We start from the raw sequence: 19,498 nt of genomic DNA, 5'->3' as shown, positions 1-19,498 counted from the left end.
TCCTGCATGTGTTTCTTTGTTTAAGCTAATTAGGCCCCAGACTCTCACGTGTGTGTGTGTGTGTGTGTGTGTGTGTGTGTGTGTGTGTGTGTGTGTGTGTGTGTGTGTGTGTTCAGGTGTGAACGTCTGGAGGAACAGCTGAACGACCTGACAGAGCTTCACCAGAACGAGATCCTCAACCTCGAACAGGAGCTGGCCAGCATGGAGGAGAAGATTGCCTACCAGTCCTATGAGAGAGCCAGAGACATTCAGGTCTGTCAGTCGGACTGGCGTCCACAAGAACACACATTGCACATGTCAGAAATAAATTAACGTCTGTAAAAATCAGCTTAGTCGGAATTACATTTTCTTAGTCCGTCATTGTACTTAAAAATTGGCTGTTTCAAAAATCAGTCTGTTGTACAAATTAACTGTCAGAAAGGGATGATAAGAATTTCAATTCAAAAGTGTTCAATTAAATGCAGAGTTCTGGTCCTCTGAGCAGTTCAGTCATTAAAAAGCTATTACAAAATACCTGTACAAAATACACAAGTAGCTGTATTACAGTTTATATGGATACAGCAATGCACTAACCAACCGTTTGCACTTACACTAGTACTTGTGCTGAAGCAGAAAGTCAAGTCAGAAAAACCAGGCAAGACAAACAAACAGAATTTAATGTTTTTTTTAACCTCTTTAATGTTTTAACTGGCATATATTTAAAAAAAAACAAAAAAACATTAAAAATCATATTGATAATTAAGATGATAATAATTCTTTAAATAATTCAATACTGTATTAAACCTAAAATGCTTTCCTGTCGTAATGCCATTTAGAGCCTGTTATTTACGTGCATCTTTGGTGACACAATCACAAGTATAAATCGTCTGTTCATACCTGGCATTATAATGCATCTCAACATGCATCTTGTGAGTGATTGTGATCAGATCTCACTTACTTGCTCTACATGTAAATAAAAAACACTTTCATCATTCATTCATCATCATTAGGAGCTTCGAGAGTGTGAGCTTTGTGTGACAGTTTGTGAGAATCCGCCCTCACACACAGTAACAGGTCAACTGTGCGCATCACGTGGCTAACCCTACATATTGGTTATTGAAGTGTTTAACGACAAGTTGAGCTGGTCAAGTCGTTTCAGTGTCAGCGTTTGTTGGGACCATTTAAGAGTTTCTGTTGTGTTAGCACGTGCTAACTCGGGGTTCCTATGGATCCTTAAAAAGTCATAAAAGGCATTGAATTCATTAAACTAAAAATAAGACTTTAATTGGTATTAAATTGACCTAAATGAATCTCAAAATATTTGGTAATTTTTTTTTTTGTTAAATGATTTAATAAATTCCTTTTCTTAAACTTCTAAATCTCACATGCAGATTGAGAAACACAAAACCGGCCAGAAATGCCAGATATTTCCTGCATCTGCTGGTAAACCAAATAGATATTTTAATGATAACACGATATGTTCATTGTCTTCCGTGTGTTCCACTCTATAAAGGGTGGTTTTCAGACATTTGACATAGATAATTTAACTTTATCACTGCACATAAAAAGGTGCTGTTTTATGTTTTATGTTATGTTATGGTTATTGGTCTTATACTTAAATCCGAGAGGCATTAAAAGTCTTAAAAAATGTTAAATCCATCTTGCCTTTAGCTGCAGGAACCCTATAACTGTGCAGATGCTGAACTGATCCTTCCCCAGAAGGAGAGCAGCTCCAGGGATAGTCCTTCAGCACTGCACCTCACCGGTGTAACCGGTGCAGCAGTACATCTTTTTTTCACGGCAGACATTGTGATTTGTCTCAGTAGGAAAAGCATGTGTTAACATTAATGATGGCTGCAGTCCACTTAGGGGATGTCCTAGCATTGTGTACGCTGGCTCGGTGGAATAGCTCATGGGGACACGTAATGGAACTGAGCCATTGTTAATGCTATCAATTTCCCCCATGCTTTTACTACTATGACATGTCAAAATGTTTGCTATGTAGAAGGTCTGGGGAAAGTTTTCTTATCCAGCAGGAAATTGATAAGTAAAGGCATCTGCTGAGCAGGCAGCCTTTGAGTGTGACTGAAACAATGTCGCAATATGCAGCTCAGTTCACCAAATTTGGTCTGAGCGATTGGATATCAAGAGGCATAAAGCATGCATTGGGTGCATTCATAGAGCTGCCCACCTGAGATCCAGTCACCCAGGACACATGTTAATACTAGGTGTAAACAGGACCTTAATGACAGTGTTGTCACTAATCCCTGCTCCCTGGCCTGTCAGCCAATCTCATGCTCTCAGTATGCTCCACAACTGCTACTAAATTTAGCTCCAGTTAGCTGGAGAAAAATAACATTTAAACAATAAATCTTTGAGTTTTAAACATTTAAATTATATCACAAATGTCTGGTTTATTGGTGTAGTTTTCTGGAAATATTCTTATCATTTTATTGTAGTTCCCATTTGGAGTTCGACACCAATAGGTCTTGCAAGGCAACATGCTTAAAAGAGCTCAGCCCCTCTAACTTACAGTTTTAAGCAGTAGTAAGCTAATTTACTCTGCTCACACTGGATGTCAGGTTGGGTCACACACCCCCCAGCTCCAGCTCAAGGTATTATGTCATTGTCCATGTTGGCACTGTAAACAAGAAGATGAGACAGAGAATCCTGTCTGTCCATCGGCTTCTCTGTTTGTTCAAAACACAAGCATGTCCTTGTCATTGACTCGCAGTACTCTTGTCCTTTCCTGTTGACTGTGTTGGTTTAAGGTTTTGTGTTTTTAAGGTGTGTATTCCTGCATTACAGTTCAGGTTGCTCCTTGGCTGCATTTCTTCTTCCATGAAGCAGGTGGCAGTAGAGGTCTATGAAATACACACATGGTGGTCACTGTTAGAGACAACCTCTATAAAACAGCACAACCATAAATTATACCTTTACAAAAACAATATTCACTTTTGATTCATTCTGTCAGAGAGGCACTAATTTAACTGTATGAGTCTTATTGAGCTTGTAGTTTGCGGTGGTGTTGAACTGGATTGCATAATGCTGAGAGGTGTTTCAAATGTTTTGTGCACCCCATTTACAAACATGAAAGGGAATATTAGAAACATACTTCAATAAAATACACTCCAGTAAAGTCAAGTGGCCATCAAGAGTGTTGTGGGTTTAGTTCTTTAAACTCTTAAGATGACTTTGCTGAGTGATTTTTGTTCTTTGTGCACTCTGCAGGAGGCGTTGGAGGCGTGTCAGACCAGGATCTCTAAGATGGAGCTCCAGCAGCAGCAACAGCAGGTCGTCCAGTTGGAGGGGCTGGAAAATGCCACAGCTCGGACCCTCCTGGGAAAACTTATCAATGTGCTGCTGGCCCTTATGGCTGTCCTTCTGGTCTTTGTCTCAACTGTGGCCAACTGTGTGGTCCCGCTGATGAAGACGCGGTCACGCTCGCTCTCCACCCTCCTCCTCATCCTGCTGCTGGCCTTTTTGTGGAGAAATTGGGACACTCTGTCGGGGTACACGCACCGCGCTCTGCAGCCACCGGGATGACCAGATGGAGGCGAGCAGCACATGTTGCTTTGGTGACGCCAGGTGATGTAACTTTAACTGCGATCATGCAGGAAGCTCGAAGAAAGTGATTGCCGTTAGAACGGCTACATGGCCGTGCACTGAAAATTCGGCCGGGCACATTCGGACACGGAATCGAGAAAAAGTGGAAGACAGAGTAAAGTCGCTCATGATTGTCATTTAGGAAGGACGAGACTGTTTACATTTTTTGAAAATGAACTGTTGTGTTGCTGCCCCCTCAGAATGCAGCATTGTACTGTTTTTATCTTTAGAGTTTAATCAATTATAATGTTATTATTTCTAATAATATTATTTTTATTTTCAGCGTTATTTTATTCAGTACCATGTAGCATTAAGCTCCTCTCACTTGACACAAGAGGGAGCTTAGTCAGGAAACTGGGTTGGCGATTTGCTCCACAAGCCCAGTCCAATTGTAGAGACATGCAAATGTGGTAATGTGGTTGATTGCCTTTAGGAAGAGAACTCTTACCTAGCTGTGATTGGTAGATTTGAACCATGGTTGAAAACCTTCCTGAGAGTTGCTCCTTTCTTGCTGTGATGAAATTTTGTTCGTACAGAACATTTGGAAGGACTGAATGTGATCTTTGAGTGTCACACCGACTAGAGACTTTTTGTGCTTCCTTTACATTTCTAATAGCAAAGATCACATGCTTTTACTTATTTCTTTTTTAAGTTAAACAAGAAAAACTCTGTTTGACAGTGAAACATGATGACAGAATGGGCTGGCTTTAGAGGGAAAGATTACAATGGGCTGCTTACCATAGAAACGGCACATAAACACACAGAGAACATCTGGTTATTGTTAAGCATCTGCCATATTTGCAACATGTAAACAATGCTGCATGTTTCCATTAAGAAAAATTACATAACTAGTTTTATGTTTAAAGACAATGACAAAAGACCATTGTCCAAGAAAAATCAATTTGCCAGAATGACTGTCTCCCCCTGCCATCATACTTGATGTGATCAGGTCAAGAAAGAGAGACCGCTGGTGCTCCTCCAGCTCCGGCTCAGTCGGAACAGGAATGCTGCTGCTTTATATCTTCAGTGAAAGTCGTCTCCACTGCCATGCCGGTCAAATGCACACTGATACTGTACCCTTCACCAGACTTTCTCCTTGTGTATTATTTCTTTCGCCGTCCTTCTTTTTTCTACAAGTGCACCACCTTCTGGTGTAATCACCCAGTGCCAAACCTTAGTCTACCCAGGGGCTGCCTGAGCACCCAAAGGGTCCAAGCTGAGAAGAAAGGAGGGAGAAGTTGCTTCTTTTAGATATGTAATGAATGTCTTGCCTGGATGTCAAGGATATATCTTTTTGCAAGGGTTAAAAATCAATTAGAGAATTCACAATCTGAGGTCCAGATCTTCAGTTGTGTGTTTCAGCACCTTGCCTCCTCGACTCCAGTTCCTTAGCCGGGCGTCCAGTCTTTCTTATATACTCTTTCTTTCTTTTCTCATCGAGTCAAGGACGCAACACGATGACCTAGCACATTTAATAGTTCATTCTGCATTTCATGCTGAGACGCTGATTTCCTAACAGATAGCGAGATCATTTGAACTGTACAGCTGCACTTTAGCACACGGCTAGATAACATACAAGCTGGTCTGAGGCTTGAGAAACCTTTGATAGCGACTTCAAAGGTTGTCACTCTTAAGACAGTCAGCCTCAGTGGGAGAAGAAGAGTCGACTCAGGTCAGGATCACTGTCATCCTCGTCTAAAGATAAACCCACACAAAGAGGAAATTTACTTCATTTCTTGTCATAAACGTCGATAAACTTGATTCCATGCAAGTCAGACACGCCATTAAACCGGTAGATTTATTGACAATTTTTGGACACAGCGGCCGCAGCAGACAAGTCGGGATTGAGCTGACCTTTGACCTCAGCTTGACCTTGCAGTAACACCTGTGATGTGTGTGCTAAACCACTCCAGTGCCTTCTGATGTCCTTTTTCTAAGTGTGGAATAAATAAAGTGCATTCCTGACTAACTCATGAGCCATCACTATTTCTTAAACTTGTTTTAATTAATGTCTGTGTGTTGTTATTGATGAGTTGCGTGTCTACTTGGGGGGGATTAATTAGTGCCGGATGGGCTGACTACACATTTTTTGTGGTCTGAATTGAAAGTCACCTCATGCAGGTTCCTCATGGAACCACTAGATGGAGATCTTTTGCCTTGTATGTTCTCAAGATGTTCTGTTTTCTCCCAATGGCTGTGAGAGGCTGTTTTAGTTTATGTGAATGGTCCTCTGAGAGGGAGGTAGGGGTCTGATCTCAAGGAGGTGTAGCACCTTATCAGGAAGGAAACAGGTTGGGTGCAAGCCCCCTTTAACTGCAGACTTATTGCCAAAAGTCAGAGTGGGCCACTAGGGACAATATTTTCATTATAAACACAGGAGAGACTACTTCCCCCCCTACTTTACTCCACCTCTCTCCCATACACACACACACACACACACACACACACAGCTTAATTCCGTTGAATGTCGTGTTTGATTGAGCAGCACCAAACCGCAGCACTCAGTCACACCTCGCCGCTGATATCTGATGCTGACAGCTTTGACCCACACCGAGCCTTATCCCCACAGGACCTCGTGTACGCCTCCTAACCGCATGCTACTGAGGCTCGCGCGCACACGCCCGCGCGCAGTGTTGGTGGCTCAGTCATTGTTGCTGTGCAGCTGGGGGGTCATTATGTTGCACTTTATCAGGGCGCTTTCCTCCCTTTCTCTCCACTGCCAGATTTGATGCGCATGGCTGTGCGCCAAGGTAAACACGGGGCGCGCTACTTATCTGCCCCACTGAAAGCTGCAAGTGGTGGCGGGGAGGAGAGAGTGAGTTTATCCCTAGAGGAGTCCACAGTAAATAGGCACAAGCGATTGCGCACGATTTAGCATCAACTTTAATTATTGCATGTATTCAGAGATAACACTTCTCGGGCTCGCCTGCAAACTGATTTATGCAGTGTCTGACACATCGCGCGGTCGTTTGCCTACCAGGGATCATTCATTTCTATTCAGAGATGTGAGCATATGCGCGCTCTCCATCCAGAGACAAAAATGCTAACCATATTCGTGCATTTTTGAGTGGGGGCGCATGTGTTGCGCTTGAATATTTATGAGGCAAAGCGCGCAAGAAGGCTGTTGTTGGATAGATGTGAATGTCAGAAACCGGAAAGGTGTGCTGATGTGCCCATCTGGTAGCACTTTCACGGTGCTTACCGTGCCGTATGTGCCCGAAACGGAACCCTCCGGATCTGCAGAACTAATCTGAGAGCCGAGGGACTGGGGAGCACAGGAGGTGGGACGGTGACCCGTCATTAACCCCGAGATGAGCGGAACCACGCAGAGATGGAGATTCATCAAGTGGTGCATCTTGAAAGGAAAAGTAGACGGTGGTTACAACTTCGTATGAGCTTACAGTTGATTTTGAAGTTTATATTAGACCTTTAATATTTAATCTTGCAGTTGGATCAGAACAAATTTGTTTTAAATATGGCTGAACATGAAAAAACAGGTCAAATCAACTATTATAAGGTAATTTAGTGCCCTACATCCAATAATTGGCAAATGATCAATCAGTAGATTGGTCCAATTAAGTGCCACTCTTCAGGGTTGATGGGTTGACGCCTCCGCTCCCAGCACAGTCCAATTTTTACTTTAATTTGTACTCTATTAATGAGTAATTCTTGACTAAAGCCTGATAAAGTCATGACTCTTGACAAGTTTTGTGCTTGCATGACATTGTCCACAATTTGCGCGTCAACAAATCCACTTAAACTATTTGTCTCCATTGTGAAAACATAAAAATCTCAATGAGGTATTGTGGCTCAGTGCGCCTCGGGAGAGAGGCTGCTGAGCTGCTCAGAGGGAAGAGAGGGACAGGGGAGGCAGCCTGAAAAAGGAAGCACGACTCGCTTATCGCGTCATTCTGGGTTTAGGCGTTGAGCAGGAAACAGCCTTTCCTCTCGGATTGTCGCAGTCGGAACAAACACACATTTTTGTCTTTGCTCAATGCACCCCTCGGCACAGAACACGCGGAAGCCGGTCAGAAGGAAAAATGCCTCCTTCGATAGAGATAGCTCTTCTGCTCCTCGGCGTCCTGGCTTTGGAGACGCGCCGGAGTGCCAGCGCGCTGCACATCCAGCAGGAATTCGCGTCTCCAAATCAAACCAATAACTTCGTGGTGGACCCGGTGTCCAGAAAGGTCTACCTGGCCACCGTCAACACAGTCTACCAGCTGAACGGGACGCTGAGCGTCGAGGTGGAGAAGAGGACCGGGCCGGTGGAGGACAACCTGTTGTGCCATGCGCCACAGCTGCCCCAGGCTCCCTGCGAGCATCCCAAATCCCTCACAGACAACCACAACAAGCTTCTGAAGCTGGACCGAGAGCAGGGGGTCGTGGTGGTGTGTGGCTCCGTGTACCAGGGCTTCTGTGAGCTCAGGAAAATAGGGAATATTTCGGAGATCGCGGTGGAGTTCCCACCTCAGGGCGAGAAGACTGTTTTCCCCAGCATGCTCAACATCGCTGCCAATCACCCAAACGCGTCCACGGTGGGGCTCATATTCAAGAGCCACGGGGGAAACACCCGACTCCTCGTCGGGGCCACTTACACAGGGGCTAGTACCCAGTTTTTCCCCAAGAACCACAGCAAGGAGGACCTGCGCTTTGAAAACACCCCGGAGATCGCCATCCGCTCCCTCAACATCAAGGATTTGTCCCGACTTTTCACCTATGACATTAACCCTTCAGAGGATAATGTGTTCAAGATCAAACAAGAGGTGAAAACCAAAAACAAGCTCAACTTTGTGCACGCGTTCATGCAGAAGACTTATTCCTACATCGCCTTTAATAATGATGCGAAAATGGGCCACAAGGAGAGCCAGCCCAACAGCATCCTCGCCAGGATATGTTTGGATACAGAGAACCCCAGAAAGCCCAGCGGGCCGGAGAGCAGGAAGCTCACCGAGTCCTACATCCAGATGCCGCTGCAGTGTGGATATAACGGGAACATTTACAACCGACTGCTGTCCGTGTACCCCGCGGAGATCCACACGGAGGACGGGAGGAGCTCGGAGCCGTACCTGTTTGGAGTGTTTTCCAAGGCGGACAGAAAGTCTGCTCTGTGCGCGTTCAAGTTTGGAGACATCGAGGAGGAGATAAGACAAGGCCGCAGGAACTGCTCCAACTCTCCCAGCAGCGACGTGCAGGTGCTGGACAGCGTTATCCAGGGCTCCGGGGCCGCCTGCATCCAGAAGGGAAACCTGGTGGTAAGTTCTGTAGATCTCTGTTCATATTTAACGAAGAAATATTGAATTTTAAAACAGTTTGATTTGATTTCATGTGCGCATGTTGCCCCCAAATGCCCATTTTTATCAAGTGAATTTTTCTAAAAGTGTAATTGAACACAAACGGTGTGAAGTAAACCACTAGTAGTAGTCAAATCAAGTCAAGTCACATGTATTTATGGAGCACATTTAAAAACAACAAACGTTGACCAAAGTGCTTCACAAGGAGATAAAATAAAACAGAGGCATAATCAAGTAAAAACACAGGAAATGACTAGAGGCATGATCAAATAAAAACAGCCATAAACCAGAGAAAGTAAGTTAAGTTAATAAGAGCCTACAATATCATGACAGTATCATAACATGAAAATAGCATTGCACAAAATAAGTAAATGTAGTAGTAGTAGGTGATGGTGGTTCCAGTTAAGGGTTCAGGTTTTGCTTCAACACTGAATTGGATTTGAGGGTCCTCCACCAAACAATTTTGAGGATCAAACACTTAAATTCCTGCATTCTAGTTAATTTTTATGCACAAATGTATGCATTTTTTTGCTCCAGTTGACAAGGTTAAAGTCCTCTGCTACTTAAATATTTATGTGGGGGGACAAGTTTTCTACTAACAAGTGTTAGTGTCTTGATGGGTAGTAACAATGATCCTGATAGTAACAATATCCACAATAAGGACAATTTATTCACCTCACCAACAGACTTTTGCACTTTTTCTATATTTCTTTCATTAAGTTTAGATTTCTTACGATTTTGTAAACTTTAATTGGATTCAAAATGTATCTTTAACAAAGAAATATAACATTTTAAATTTGTTTAACTTTAAATTTGTTTGATTTAATGTTGGCATGTTGTGTAATTGGGCAGAAACAATGAAAAGCTATTGAGGCAGTTCCATTCAGGGGCATAGGTTTTGCTCAGCTAGACAATCTTGAGTATCAAACACTTAATTTCCTGCATCCTAGTGAATTTTTATTTACTAATTTTTGCATTTTTGCGCCAAGTTTCTATAAATTCTTAAATTTGGCAAACTAAAAGTTGGGGCAAATGCGCATGTTATTAATATTGGAGGGCAGAATAAGTGACAATGTTCAAAGCAATAATAACAATAATAATAATAATAATGATACCTTTATTTATACAACACTTCTAAACAAGTTCCACATTACTTAGATAATACACCCATAGTTGAAAAAAAGAATTGTAATAAATACAAAGATGATAAAAAAAATAAGAGTCAAGTCAATAAAAAGCAAGTCTAAAATAATGAATTTTTAAAAGCGATTTAAAAGAAGACAATGTATGTGTTTCCCTGATTTCCTCCAGCAGGTCATTTCATAGCTGAGAGACGGCCTGGCCAACTTTAGTTTTAAGGTTTGACCTTGGTGTGGCCGGGAATGACCTACAAGAGGACTGCAGGTTGCATTTAGACTTGTAGAAGGTCAGGAGGTCAGCTATATTGAGAAAAGACACATTATTGAGATCACCAACAGACTTTTCCACTTTTTGTAATTTTTTTCTTTCATTTAACTTTAGATGTCTTATCTAGCCTCTAGCTTTATTTTGTAAACAATATCAGATGTAAAAGGGATATATCCATATTCGACACAGGCTGGAGATGATGAAAACTTGAGCTTTAGTTGAATTATTTCCTTGTGTCCCCTAACATACTTGGCCCATAATCCTGCCTCTAATTCTGATTTATTACATTTGTTCTAACAAGACAAACTAATTCATGGCTGCTAAATTTTCCATATCTCGTTACATCCTCTTTTGCCTGGAGGCTCATGACTTGGAGAGAGGTTCTCCCACGTCACGAGTAGAGGTCATGATAGCTGGAAAGACGCTCCAGAGCCGCGCTGAGGGTTATGGGAAGGGTGACAGTCATCTCACATCCAGCAACTCCCTATCTTTTCAAATTTAAAGAGAGGAGAGGGTCAATAGATTTTTTTCAGTTAAACCTAGGACTTCCTTTTTATTGAGTGTGTGCTGGTTTCTATAACAGAGCCACAAATTAAGCACAATATTAGGGAATAAATAGCAGCTTTGTAGTCTTGTTTTTAACGACATGCTTTCCACATGCATACCAAACTAAATTTTGCTGGAAACTTAAGAATTGCACACTTTATTTGCTCTCTCCGTTTTTCCGATGGGGTCTGATTATAAAGGCAGAGGAAGCTTTGCACAGTTTCACAGGAATGCAGTAAAATTCCAGCATTTCATTGTGGTTGTTTTGACTGACAGCGCTGAGGTCAAAGGAGGCTGTCCTGTGACTACTCTGCTGTCAGGTCAGAAAGTTGCCCTCCTCGCTGGCACTGTCTTGTCGGCTGTGGCCCTGGGGCCACTCCTCCCGTGACCGGTTTTCTGAATACTATCTCAATTGGCCCACAGGCCTTCCTGAGATAGACAACTGCTCCGTTCAAAGTGGTTTAGAGTGGATTTTTTTGTGTGCTGTAATGCAACCTACTTACCCCTTACAGAATAAAGCTCGTCTTTCTTAAGTTTTATATTTGTGTTGCCACGGCCGCTGAAATGTGATCTTTTTTGTAGTCGACAGTCTGAAGGCCAGCACTGAGGGAAAGCCAGACACAATTTATGATAAGAGAGACAAGGCCCCGAGCAGAAGGGCCCGTGGGAAACGACTCTACAAATATCCACTGTGCTTAATTCTCTTCTTCTTTTTTTTACTTTGCGTGCTCTGAAATATTCAGAGAATTCCCAAAAGATCCTGGCGCTCATCCAAGCGTGGCACTAATGTTTTATCATTGCCCGTTGAGGATTTGACAAAAGCAGAGTCTTATGAGTGTTGAAGACCCTTGTAAGCCCTTTTCAAGTATTCACTGAGATGTCTAAAAAGTGATTTGGGAGAATGAGCGGCATCATTTTGATAGCAACTATCAGCCCTTGTTTTCCACTTCGCTTTCATCATGCTGCGTTCTGTTCTCCCCTGTTTCTAATCTGTGTGGTGTGCTTCTTATGGGAGCTAATGAGCATTGATCTCACTCTCATTTTGTTGTAGTTGCAGCCCGAGCAGCTGGACTGTGGTGCGGCCCACCTGCAGCACCCCCTGGCCCTGCGGAGGTCCCTGAGGGCCATTCCTCTGGTTGAATACACAGGTCTCAGTTCAGTGTCTGTGGACAATGTACACAACCACACTGTGGTTTTTCTGGGAACCAGCAATGGACGACTTCGTAAGGTGAGTCACATAAAATGTCACATGCACACTACCAGCGCTTACACAGTGGTTGAACAAAGAATGAAACTTTCCTAAACTAACTTCATGTGCAGGAGTCACTGAATGGAGTTAAAGAAGTGCTTCCCTGCAGGAAAGATGGTCTTTTCATAAAAGTTTTCTGTCTGTGCAATAAGGAGCAAATACTTTTGAAGTTGGTGCTACATGACCAGAGAAAACAGAGAAAAAGGAATGTGGCATTTGCTTTTGCTTAAGAGGTTGAAAACCTACAACTACCAGAATGCATTGGTGGATGATGTAATGCAAACTAGGCGTTTTTTCCACAGAAGGCAATATGGCAGCCAGCTGGACCTCAGATTTCAGTTGAACCGTAAGCAAAAATATGTTCTTGGAAACCTTTTAGGCAAGAAATAGGCGACGCAGTAACAGAATCTTGGTTGACATTTAAGCAGAAATTTTAAGAAAACTGTACAGGAAGCAGTGTGGTACCTGCTTCTTATTTACAAATGATCATATTACAGCCAAACAGAGCACTAAAATATGCTTATAAACACAAATAGGCAATACAGTCAGAGTCTTGGTTTATATTTCATCAGCGCTGCGTAGTTTTACAGATTTTTCAGTCTGAGTTTTAGGGACAGCTCTCTTGATCTGCTTTGTGTCTCTGGTTGCTGGTGTTGTGTCAAACAAGAATTGGACAACTCTGAGAATTGGATGCAGTGTGAGGCAGGTCCCAGTTCATTCTTCTGAAAGTTGCTCAGTGGGGCAAAAAGCCCCCAAAAGGTTGATTTCCAAGATATAAAATGACCCCGATCTTCTGTATTGTGGAGCCTGATGAAAAAGCGTAGTAGAGACTTACGTCAGCCAAATGCAGCCTAGTGGCTAACTTCTGCTGGTTGAACAGTTAACTTCTGGTTTGGCGCTCTGATGATTTTTATTGTGCAGCTCTTCTCGATCAAATCCTGATAGTTAAACAAGTAATTTCACATTTCTTTCTTAATGTAAGTCAATGTGAAAAAGTCTTTTTGGGCCCAAAGGCATCATTTGATGAATCCAGATGGTGAAATTCCACTTTTGGCGACTATGTAAAATTGGCTGCCTGGTGCTGTGCCTGGGGGGTTGGTATTGAAATGTGTCAAATAGTGTTTCCCCCCTATTAATGTGAGTGCATATCACAGTGATTAAGGTTAGGGCTTAGGGTTTAGATCAGGTTGAGGTAGGGTGAAACAATCTTTGACACAACAATGGCATGTGAATATGTGTAAGTACAATCTGTAGTTTGAGCTGCAAAGCCAGCAGAAAGTTGAGCTGAGAGATGAGCATGGAGATTGGGGGGCTGGTGAGATGGAGAGAAGTTTACCGCAGTTCATTCACACACACTGCACACATTGTTACACCAAAAGCAGGCTGAAAATCAGCAAAGTATCGCATTAATATTTTAAATGTGATCGAGCCCTTAAGCTTGGAAAAACTATAACAGCAACGGTTACATAGTGTTGCTCTGATGTGGCCGCTGAGTCTTTCAATAAACCAAACGAAGGTGAGTGATGAAACACTCACAGGAATGTCTGCTTTCATCTCGTAGGTTCTCAGCACTGTCACCACCCCCCTCCCCCCCTCACTCCATTTACCCATGACCCATCACGGCCCATTAAGAAGTCCTAATCATGTGCTCTAATGTTCCTCAGACCTGGTTATTGTCTGAGACAGATCACCAGAAAAGCTCCTTAACAAGAGCGGTTGACGAAGTATGACTCAGCTCTGCCCATGTGTTGGTCCGCGACTTCAACATCTGCACAGGGTCCAGCTTGTGAAAACTCTTTCCGTCCAATTAACGACATTCCTTAATTCTGTCTCAGCCACATTCCTAGTCACCCCTGGCTGAGCTGAGCCCACAAGCTCCCCCTCAGCTGTTTGCGGAAACGACACGAAAGCTCTTTGACCCTATTGCTTTGCATTAGGCTGGTACCTTTTACAGCATTAAAAACCATTCTGCCGGAGGGGTGTTTCATTTTGGGCGTGCTTAAAGAACTCCTTGTTTCCTCCCCAGATGAAGGCACTGTTTTAGCCCCAGCTGAGTGTGCAGTAATTAGTTTTTGGATACCAGATGCACAACATTGGTTGGGACGGTGTGTGTGTTTGTGTATTCGATGATTGTAGGTTTGACTGAGGTGTTTGACTTTGTCAGCAGATCAGCGCAAGTGGTCTAGTGATTTCATGTGTTTACTAAGATGAACGCATACCCTGTGATTATGCGCTATATGTGTGTGTTCTCTCAGCGTGTGTGTTATATTTCTGTGACCTTGGGCAACATACTCTGCTTTTTAGCATCCTTTATCGTTTGTGTATGTATCTGTGTGTGTGTGTGTGTGTGTGTGTGTGTGTGTGTGTGGCAGTGTCCGTGTGTGTGTGTGTGTGTGCCCCGAGGATAGAGCTGTTACAGAGGTTAATGGTGCTGTTAGTGTGTGTAATGTGATTCTGACTGTGAGTTTGGCTCTGACTAAACACAGGGGAACAGTGGTTGAGATTAAGTTAGGGCCTCTTTTACCGTCTTTCAGAAGGGCCCTCAGTGAAGTAATTTGTAATTACATGCATTTTTTGATGAAGTCTCTCCCTTCCCATTATGGCCGACTTCCATTTTCTGCCCCTCGCAGTGACTGCCTTTATCTCACTCACTCTCTTCCAATTTTGCTCCTTCCATCAGTCGGTCCGCCCCTCCACTTCTCAGTTCATCGCTTCATTGTCTCCTCCTGTGCTCGGTCTCAAATATCAAAGAGGTCCTTTGATTCATTTTGCAAACAAACAGACTTTATCTCTTTCTGGCTCTTGTCCTCCCTCTCCTGCCCCACCTCCATCCGTCTTTATTCTCTCTCCTTTACACCCAGGTACACACACAAACACACACACACACCTTGAGAATGAGCGTGCAGCAGCTGAGCACTCCTTGGTTGAATAGGGTCTTTCATCTGCAGGCAGATAGACAGAGAATAGAGTCAGAGCGACCTGCCAGTACAGCAGGTGTTTTGTTGGTTGACCTGGTGGCGCACTGTTCCACAGCTCTCCTCTCTCCTCCTCCTCCTCCTCTATGCTCCTATTCTGCTCCCTGTCCAGGTGTGTGGGCTGCTGTTTACTCGCTCCTCGCTGTGTCACTCAGCGGATGTGTTTGTAGTCACTGTGGTGTGGGGTGAAGACATGGCACAGCTGCTTACTATATCTAAGGCAGAAGTGTGTGTGTGTGTGTGTGTGTGTGTGTGTGGATGGGTGGGTGGTGTTATTTAACAACAGTGATATTTCAAGGTTGAGATAATGCCTCTCATCACAGGTTAAGCCAATGGTTTACTAAGCTTCTGTCTGCTCACTTGTTTAACATTAACCAGCAGAGTTTTTGTGGGTGGTGATGGTTTCGAGTGTGTGTGCGCATGAGAGAGAGGGTGTTTGTGTGTTCACCGGATGGAGAAGTGACACAGCCCGTGCTTGTCACCAGATGCCGGTCAGTTTGCCAGTTCCTCTGGACGGCAGGATGTCTCCATTGAAGGGAGACCCGACAAATCGCAGAAATAAGAGCTTTCACTGTCTGCGTGACAGGAAGTCTCACTCAGCACAGTTTTGTTTCTCTACACAGCTCTGTGTGTGTGTGTGTGTGTGTGTGTGTGTGTGTTAGTGTATGTTTGTGCGTACGTGAGAACATGTCACCAATTTTATTATCTAGAACTGCAGGAAGGCCAGCATAGAGATAAATCACAGCTCGCAGAAACGAGATTAGGCACACCGCTTGAACAAAGGGCCTCCTAAAATATGTTTGAGGGTTGAAAAATATTTTTGAAATAAAAGATGGCAACATTTGTAATTAATAACATACAATTAACTAAACCTGGAAGCTTTAAGACATTAATTCATTTCAGTTTTCAGTGCTGTCTTGTGTATCTCAGACAGCAATGGCATCTCAAAAAGGGGGTGGGGTGGGGGGATGTTATGGCCAACCTCATACAATTCCTGCCCCCCCCCCCCACTGGCCCCTCTGCCCAAAATGCAATTCGAGGCTGGCATTACTGTCTTCAAAAGTGGCACACATAATTTTTTAAGCCAGATCAAAGGTAGTGGTGTTTTGTGAAATAAGACAATGTAAGGCATTCATTGGTACCAGTCATGTTGGTGGAGCTTGTCAGAAAGGGGGCTTAATAGCGCTCTAAATTTAGGCAAAATTTGGGTGAGGGAACATATGGCATGGCCATTTTTAAAGATATCTTTATGAAAATGGATTCTATGGGCACCCACACGTTTTCACTCAACTTAAGAAGGCTTACCAGAAAATGTTATGTTCCTTACAATCAATGTACTCTTTCAAATTAAAGTGGTATATTTGTCTTGGTAAAAGGACAATGAACCTATTTGAAGAACAATGAATTCCCTTAAAGCTGCTTCCATTCCACCGTACAGTAACCACCCTGACAATTGTCTGCTTGCAAAAGCATTCCCCCCAAAAGCATTTTTAAAAGCATCTTGCTGCCATTAGGATTCATGGCTGGGATGACAGACAGGTGCTTCGTTGAACACTCGCACTCGAAGTGCAATCTAGTTTGTACTCACAAGATAATGGAAATCACTTAAATTACTAAAGATTTCATATATTCAATTTATTAGTTATCTGAAGTTTGGTGGAAATGTTATCCCATGCCCAGCTCTTCTTCTGGTTGGTCTTAGGCCGGAGATATACTTGCTGTTAAACCTTGCGTGCTCCTCTGGCTACATCATGAACCTTTTTGTTATATATACTTGCCACATGTGACTGGAGGATACCTCTGGAGGGCACATAACAGAGCTCAGGTGGTTTACAAATACTGGATGTGTGGGATGTAAGCAACAGACATGATGCCACTCGAGTAGGTGACTAACATGTTAATTCTGAAATCATGGCAGAAAAGACGGGAGCAGTGACGACGTTGGTGGTACGTTAGACCTCTAAATCAAGCCCGCTGGGACAACGGGGAGTATGTGTCTTTTGAGCTGCCAGTGTGAGAGATTGATGATGAAAAGCACCAATAGTATTTGTATGTCTGCTATGGTTCTACAACGCCCCTTCTGTTTGTTTACATACTGCATTTCTTGTCCATGTTGCATTAATTTTTTAGGATGCACACAAGCAATGCGCCCAGCCAACACGCCAAACCGACGCAGGGGACGCTTGGCATCCATCATGCGCATGTGTAGGCTACGCGCAGTTAATAGCAAGTATATCTGCGAGTTGCCAGTGCCGTAACTTCGGCTGTTCAGACACCAACATTATCAGCTCCTCCATTTTGTCTTCAAAAAGATTCGACTTGCTATTTGATTGCCCAAAACCAGACGGCAACCGCCTGAACTTCAGCATGGTTAACTTAGTGCAGCAGAGCAACATTTGTGCATGTGCGAATGGGCTCTTAACATGTACAGAGTGGCCCCAACTCGCTTCCCCTATGAAACATTTCTGGGGATGCCACTGTCAGTCAGATTCAGAGGAGCCATTGTTTCCATATAAAAGAATGTTTCTTACCTTTCGAAATTGCTGTAGTGCTTTGTTGCTTCAAAGTTAGAGGGATGATCATGATGTGAATTGCTGGCAGACGTTGCCTGCCATATACATGTGGAGGAAGTGAATAAAAAAAACTAAAGTCTGTTACCTCTGAGGTGTTGCTGAGCAAAGCGCCTGCCCTGGCATTTGAACTGAGCTGCTTGATCAACATAAAATGACTGCGGTTACATCGAGCATTTCTCAGTCCCTCAGTTGTCATAACGTCAATCGAAATGTTGTTCTGCTTGACTTTTCTGAGTTGCATTAACATTGACAAAACACTGACTGCAACATCTGCCCCTGTGTCCTCTTCTCTGATGTCTCTTTCACAGCTGACCTTCTTGGCGAACATGACCTTGGCCAATCAGTGGACACTGAAGCTGCCCGCCAGCGAAGCCGTCCACCACATCATGACCTTCGACCCCAATGACAGAAGCTTCCTTTATGTCATGACCTCTCACCATGTAAGGATGTGACTGGAGATGTCTGTTTATTCTCCCTACCTCTGTCACTGATTTATTCATGTCGGCGCAGAAGAAGAATCATAATAGCGACAATCAGACCTCATTTTGCATCCAGTGAATACTCCTCACCTCAATTTAGCTGAACACTCACATATTGTGGCGACAATAGCCACGTGTGCAGACCTTCAATAGGTTTCGGTGCCACATTTCTAAACCAGTACGTTCCATAACAGTCTTGCTTATGACAGGATGTGGCTGCACCGCCAGCAGATCTGTAGAGTGCAAAATGCACCTGAATGTTAGTTTAACCAGCTTTCCCACAGCCCAAGGTGAACTCTTTAGATTGTTTGTTTTGTCTGCTGAAACCCAAAGATAATCAATTTATGAAACAGAGAAAATTCTCAAAGTTAAGGAGCTGGAATCAGGAACCGTTGGTATTCTGACATGATAAATAATGAGCTGATTATCCAAATTGTTTAGCAATTTTCTGTTTTTGTATCAGCTCTAGTTCCTGCATAAATATTGAAAAATCAGTTGCTTTCATCTGATATATATCTGAGTGTTTAAAAATGATGTCTGTGTTTGTGCTGTGCAGATGCTCAGGGTGAAAGTGGCAGACTGTGACCACTGGCGGAGCTGCGGCGACTGTTTGGGGGCAGGCGACGCCCACTGTGGCTGGTGCACGCTGGAGAATCGGTGAGAAATGCACACTGTTTGTTTCTTAGTGTGTTTGTTCTCCATCTGTCCAGTTAACTGTCCCCTTTAAGACTCTCCTCTGCTGCCAGTAAAACATAAAATTCAATCAAATGATTATATTGTTGTCACGCACGTTGCCACATGCTGTTTTAAAGTCATCTGTTTAGAATTTGTGGAAATGTCTGCTGTCTCAGATGGCACAATAAAACGATGTGAGCTTGTCGTTTTGATACTTTCAGCGCTCCAATCGATAAAACCACTGAGGCTCGTTTGCTGGTTTTCATCATCCTCATTCTCAATTTGAAAATGTCGCTCGGCTGAATGAGCCTTGGCAGTAAGGGAGTGCGTTTTTGGGTTGGAAGGCTGTTGTTGGATTGAGCAGGATTGATTTGCTTTTCATTAGGCCGCAGACTAGGGAGTAACATCATTGTTCGGAGCGGCCCCCTGGTTCTGTGGTGGTTTGGGGAGAGATTGACAGGCTGGGAGCGCCCAGCGAGGAGTGACTTGGCTGAAGTGTTACTGTGAATGAGGAGCGAGAGTACACTGTGATTAATGTGGCTCTGTCAGGACAGGCTCCCTGGCTCTGTGCTCGCTGGCTTTCAGGGAGAATATGTGTGGTGTCGAGCTTCTGTTTGTTTGTGTGTATTGTTGTCTGTGTGTGTGTGTGCGTGTGGAGTTGGTTTGGTTGCTGGGTGATTAAAGCAGATCAGACGAGATAGTGAATTTTGTGATGATT

At 43.5% G+C, this 19,498-nt stretch overlaps 2 protein-coding genes across 5 annotated transcripts in view; both read left to right on the top strand.

Moving 5' to 3' along the window:
- tmcc1a (transmembrane and coiled-coil domain family 1a) overlaps positions 1-5,554 on the top strand; it is a 97,505-nt gene extending 91,951 nt beyond the window's left edge. For all 4 annotated transcript variants that reach the window (XM_042491591.2, XM_088082029.1, XM_088082030.1 and 1 more), the window contains 2 exons: positions 117-252; positions 3,211-5,554. In XM_042491591.2, coding sequence (XP_042347525.2) covers positions 117-252; positions 3,211-3,525 — 451 coding nt within the window. In that variant the 3' untranslated portion in view covers positions 3,526-5,554. The remainder of the gene's footprint in view (positions 1-116; positions 253-3,210) is intronic.
- Positions 5,555-7,425: 1,871 nt separating this feature from the next.
- The window catches only part of plxnd1 (plexin D1), a 125,758-nt gene continuing 113,685 nt past the window's right edge, over positions 7,426-19,498 (top strand). The window contains exons 1-4 of the mRNA XM_042491788.2: positions 7,426-8,837; positions 11,881-12,057; positions 17,935-18,066; positions 18,662-18,762. Of these exons, the coding sequence (XP_042347722.2) occupies positions 7,626-8,837; positions 11,881-12,057; positions 17,935-18,066; positions 18,662-18,762 (1,622 nt within the window). The 5' untranslated portion in view covers positions 7,426-7,625. The remainder of the gene's footprint in view (positions 8,838-11,880; positions 12,058-17,934; positions 18,067-18,661; positions 18,763-19,498) is intronic.

The sequence above is a fragment of the Plectropomus leopardus genome, chromosome 9 (assembly GCF_026936395.1).
Source record: "Plectropomus leopardus strain MGB_pleo_1.0 chromosome 9, ASM2693639v1, whole genome shotgun sequence".
NCBI lineage: Eukaryota > Metazoa > Chordata > Actinopteri > Perciformes > Serranidae > Plectropomus > Plectropomus leopardus.
This window is presented reverse-complemented; position numbering and strand designations above follow the sequence as displayed.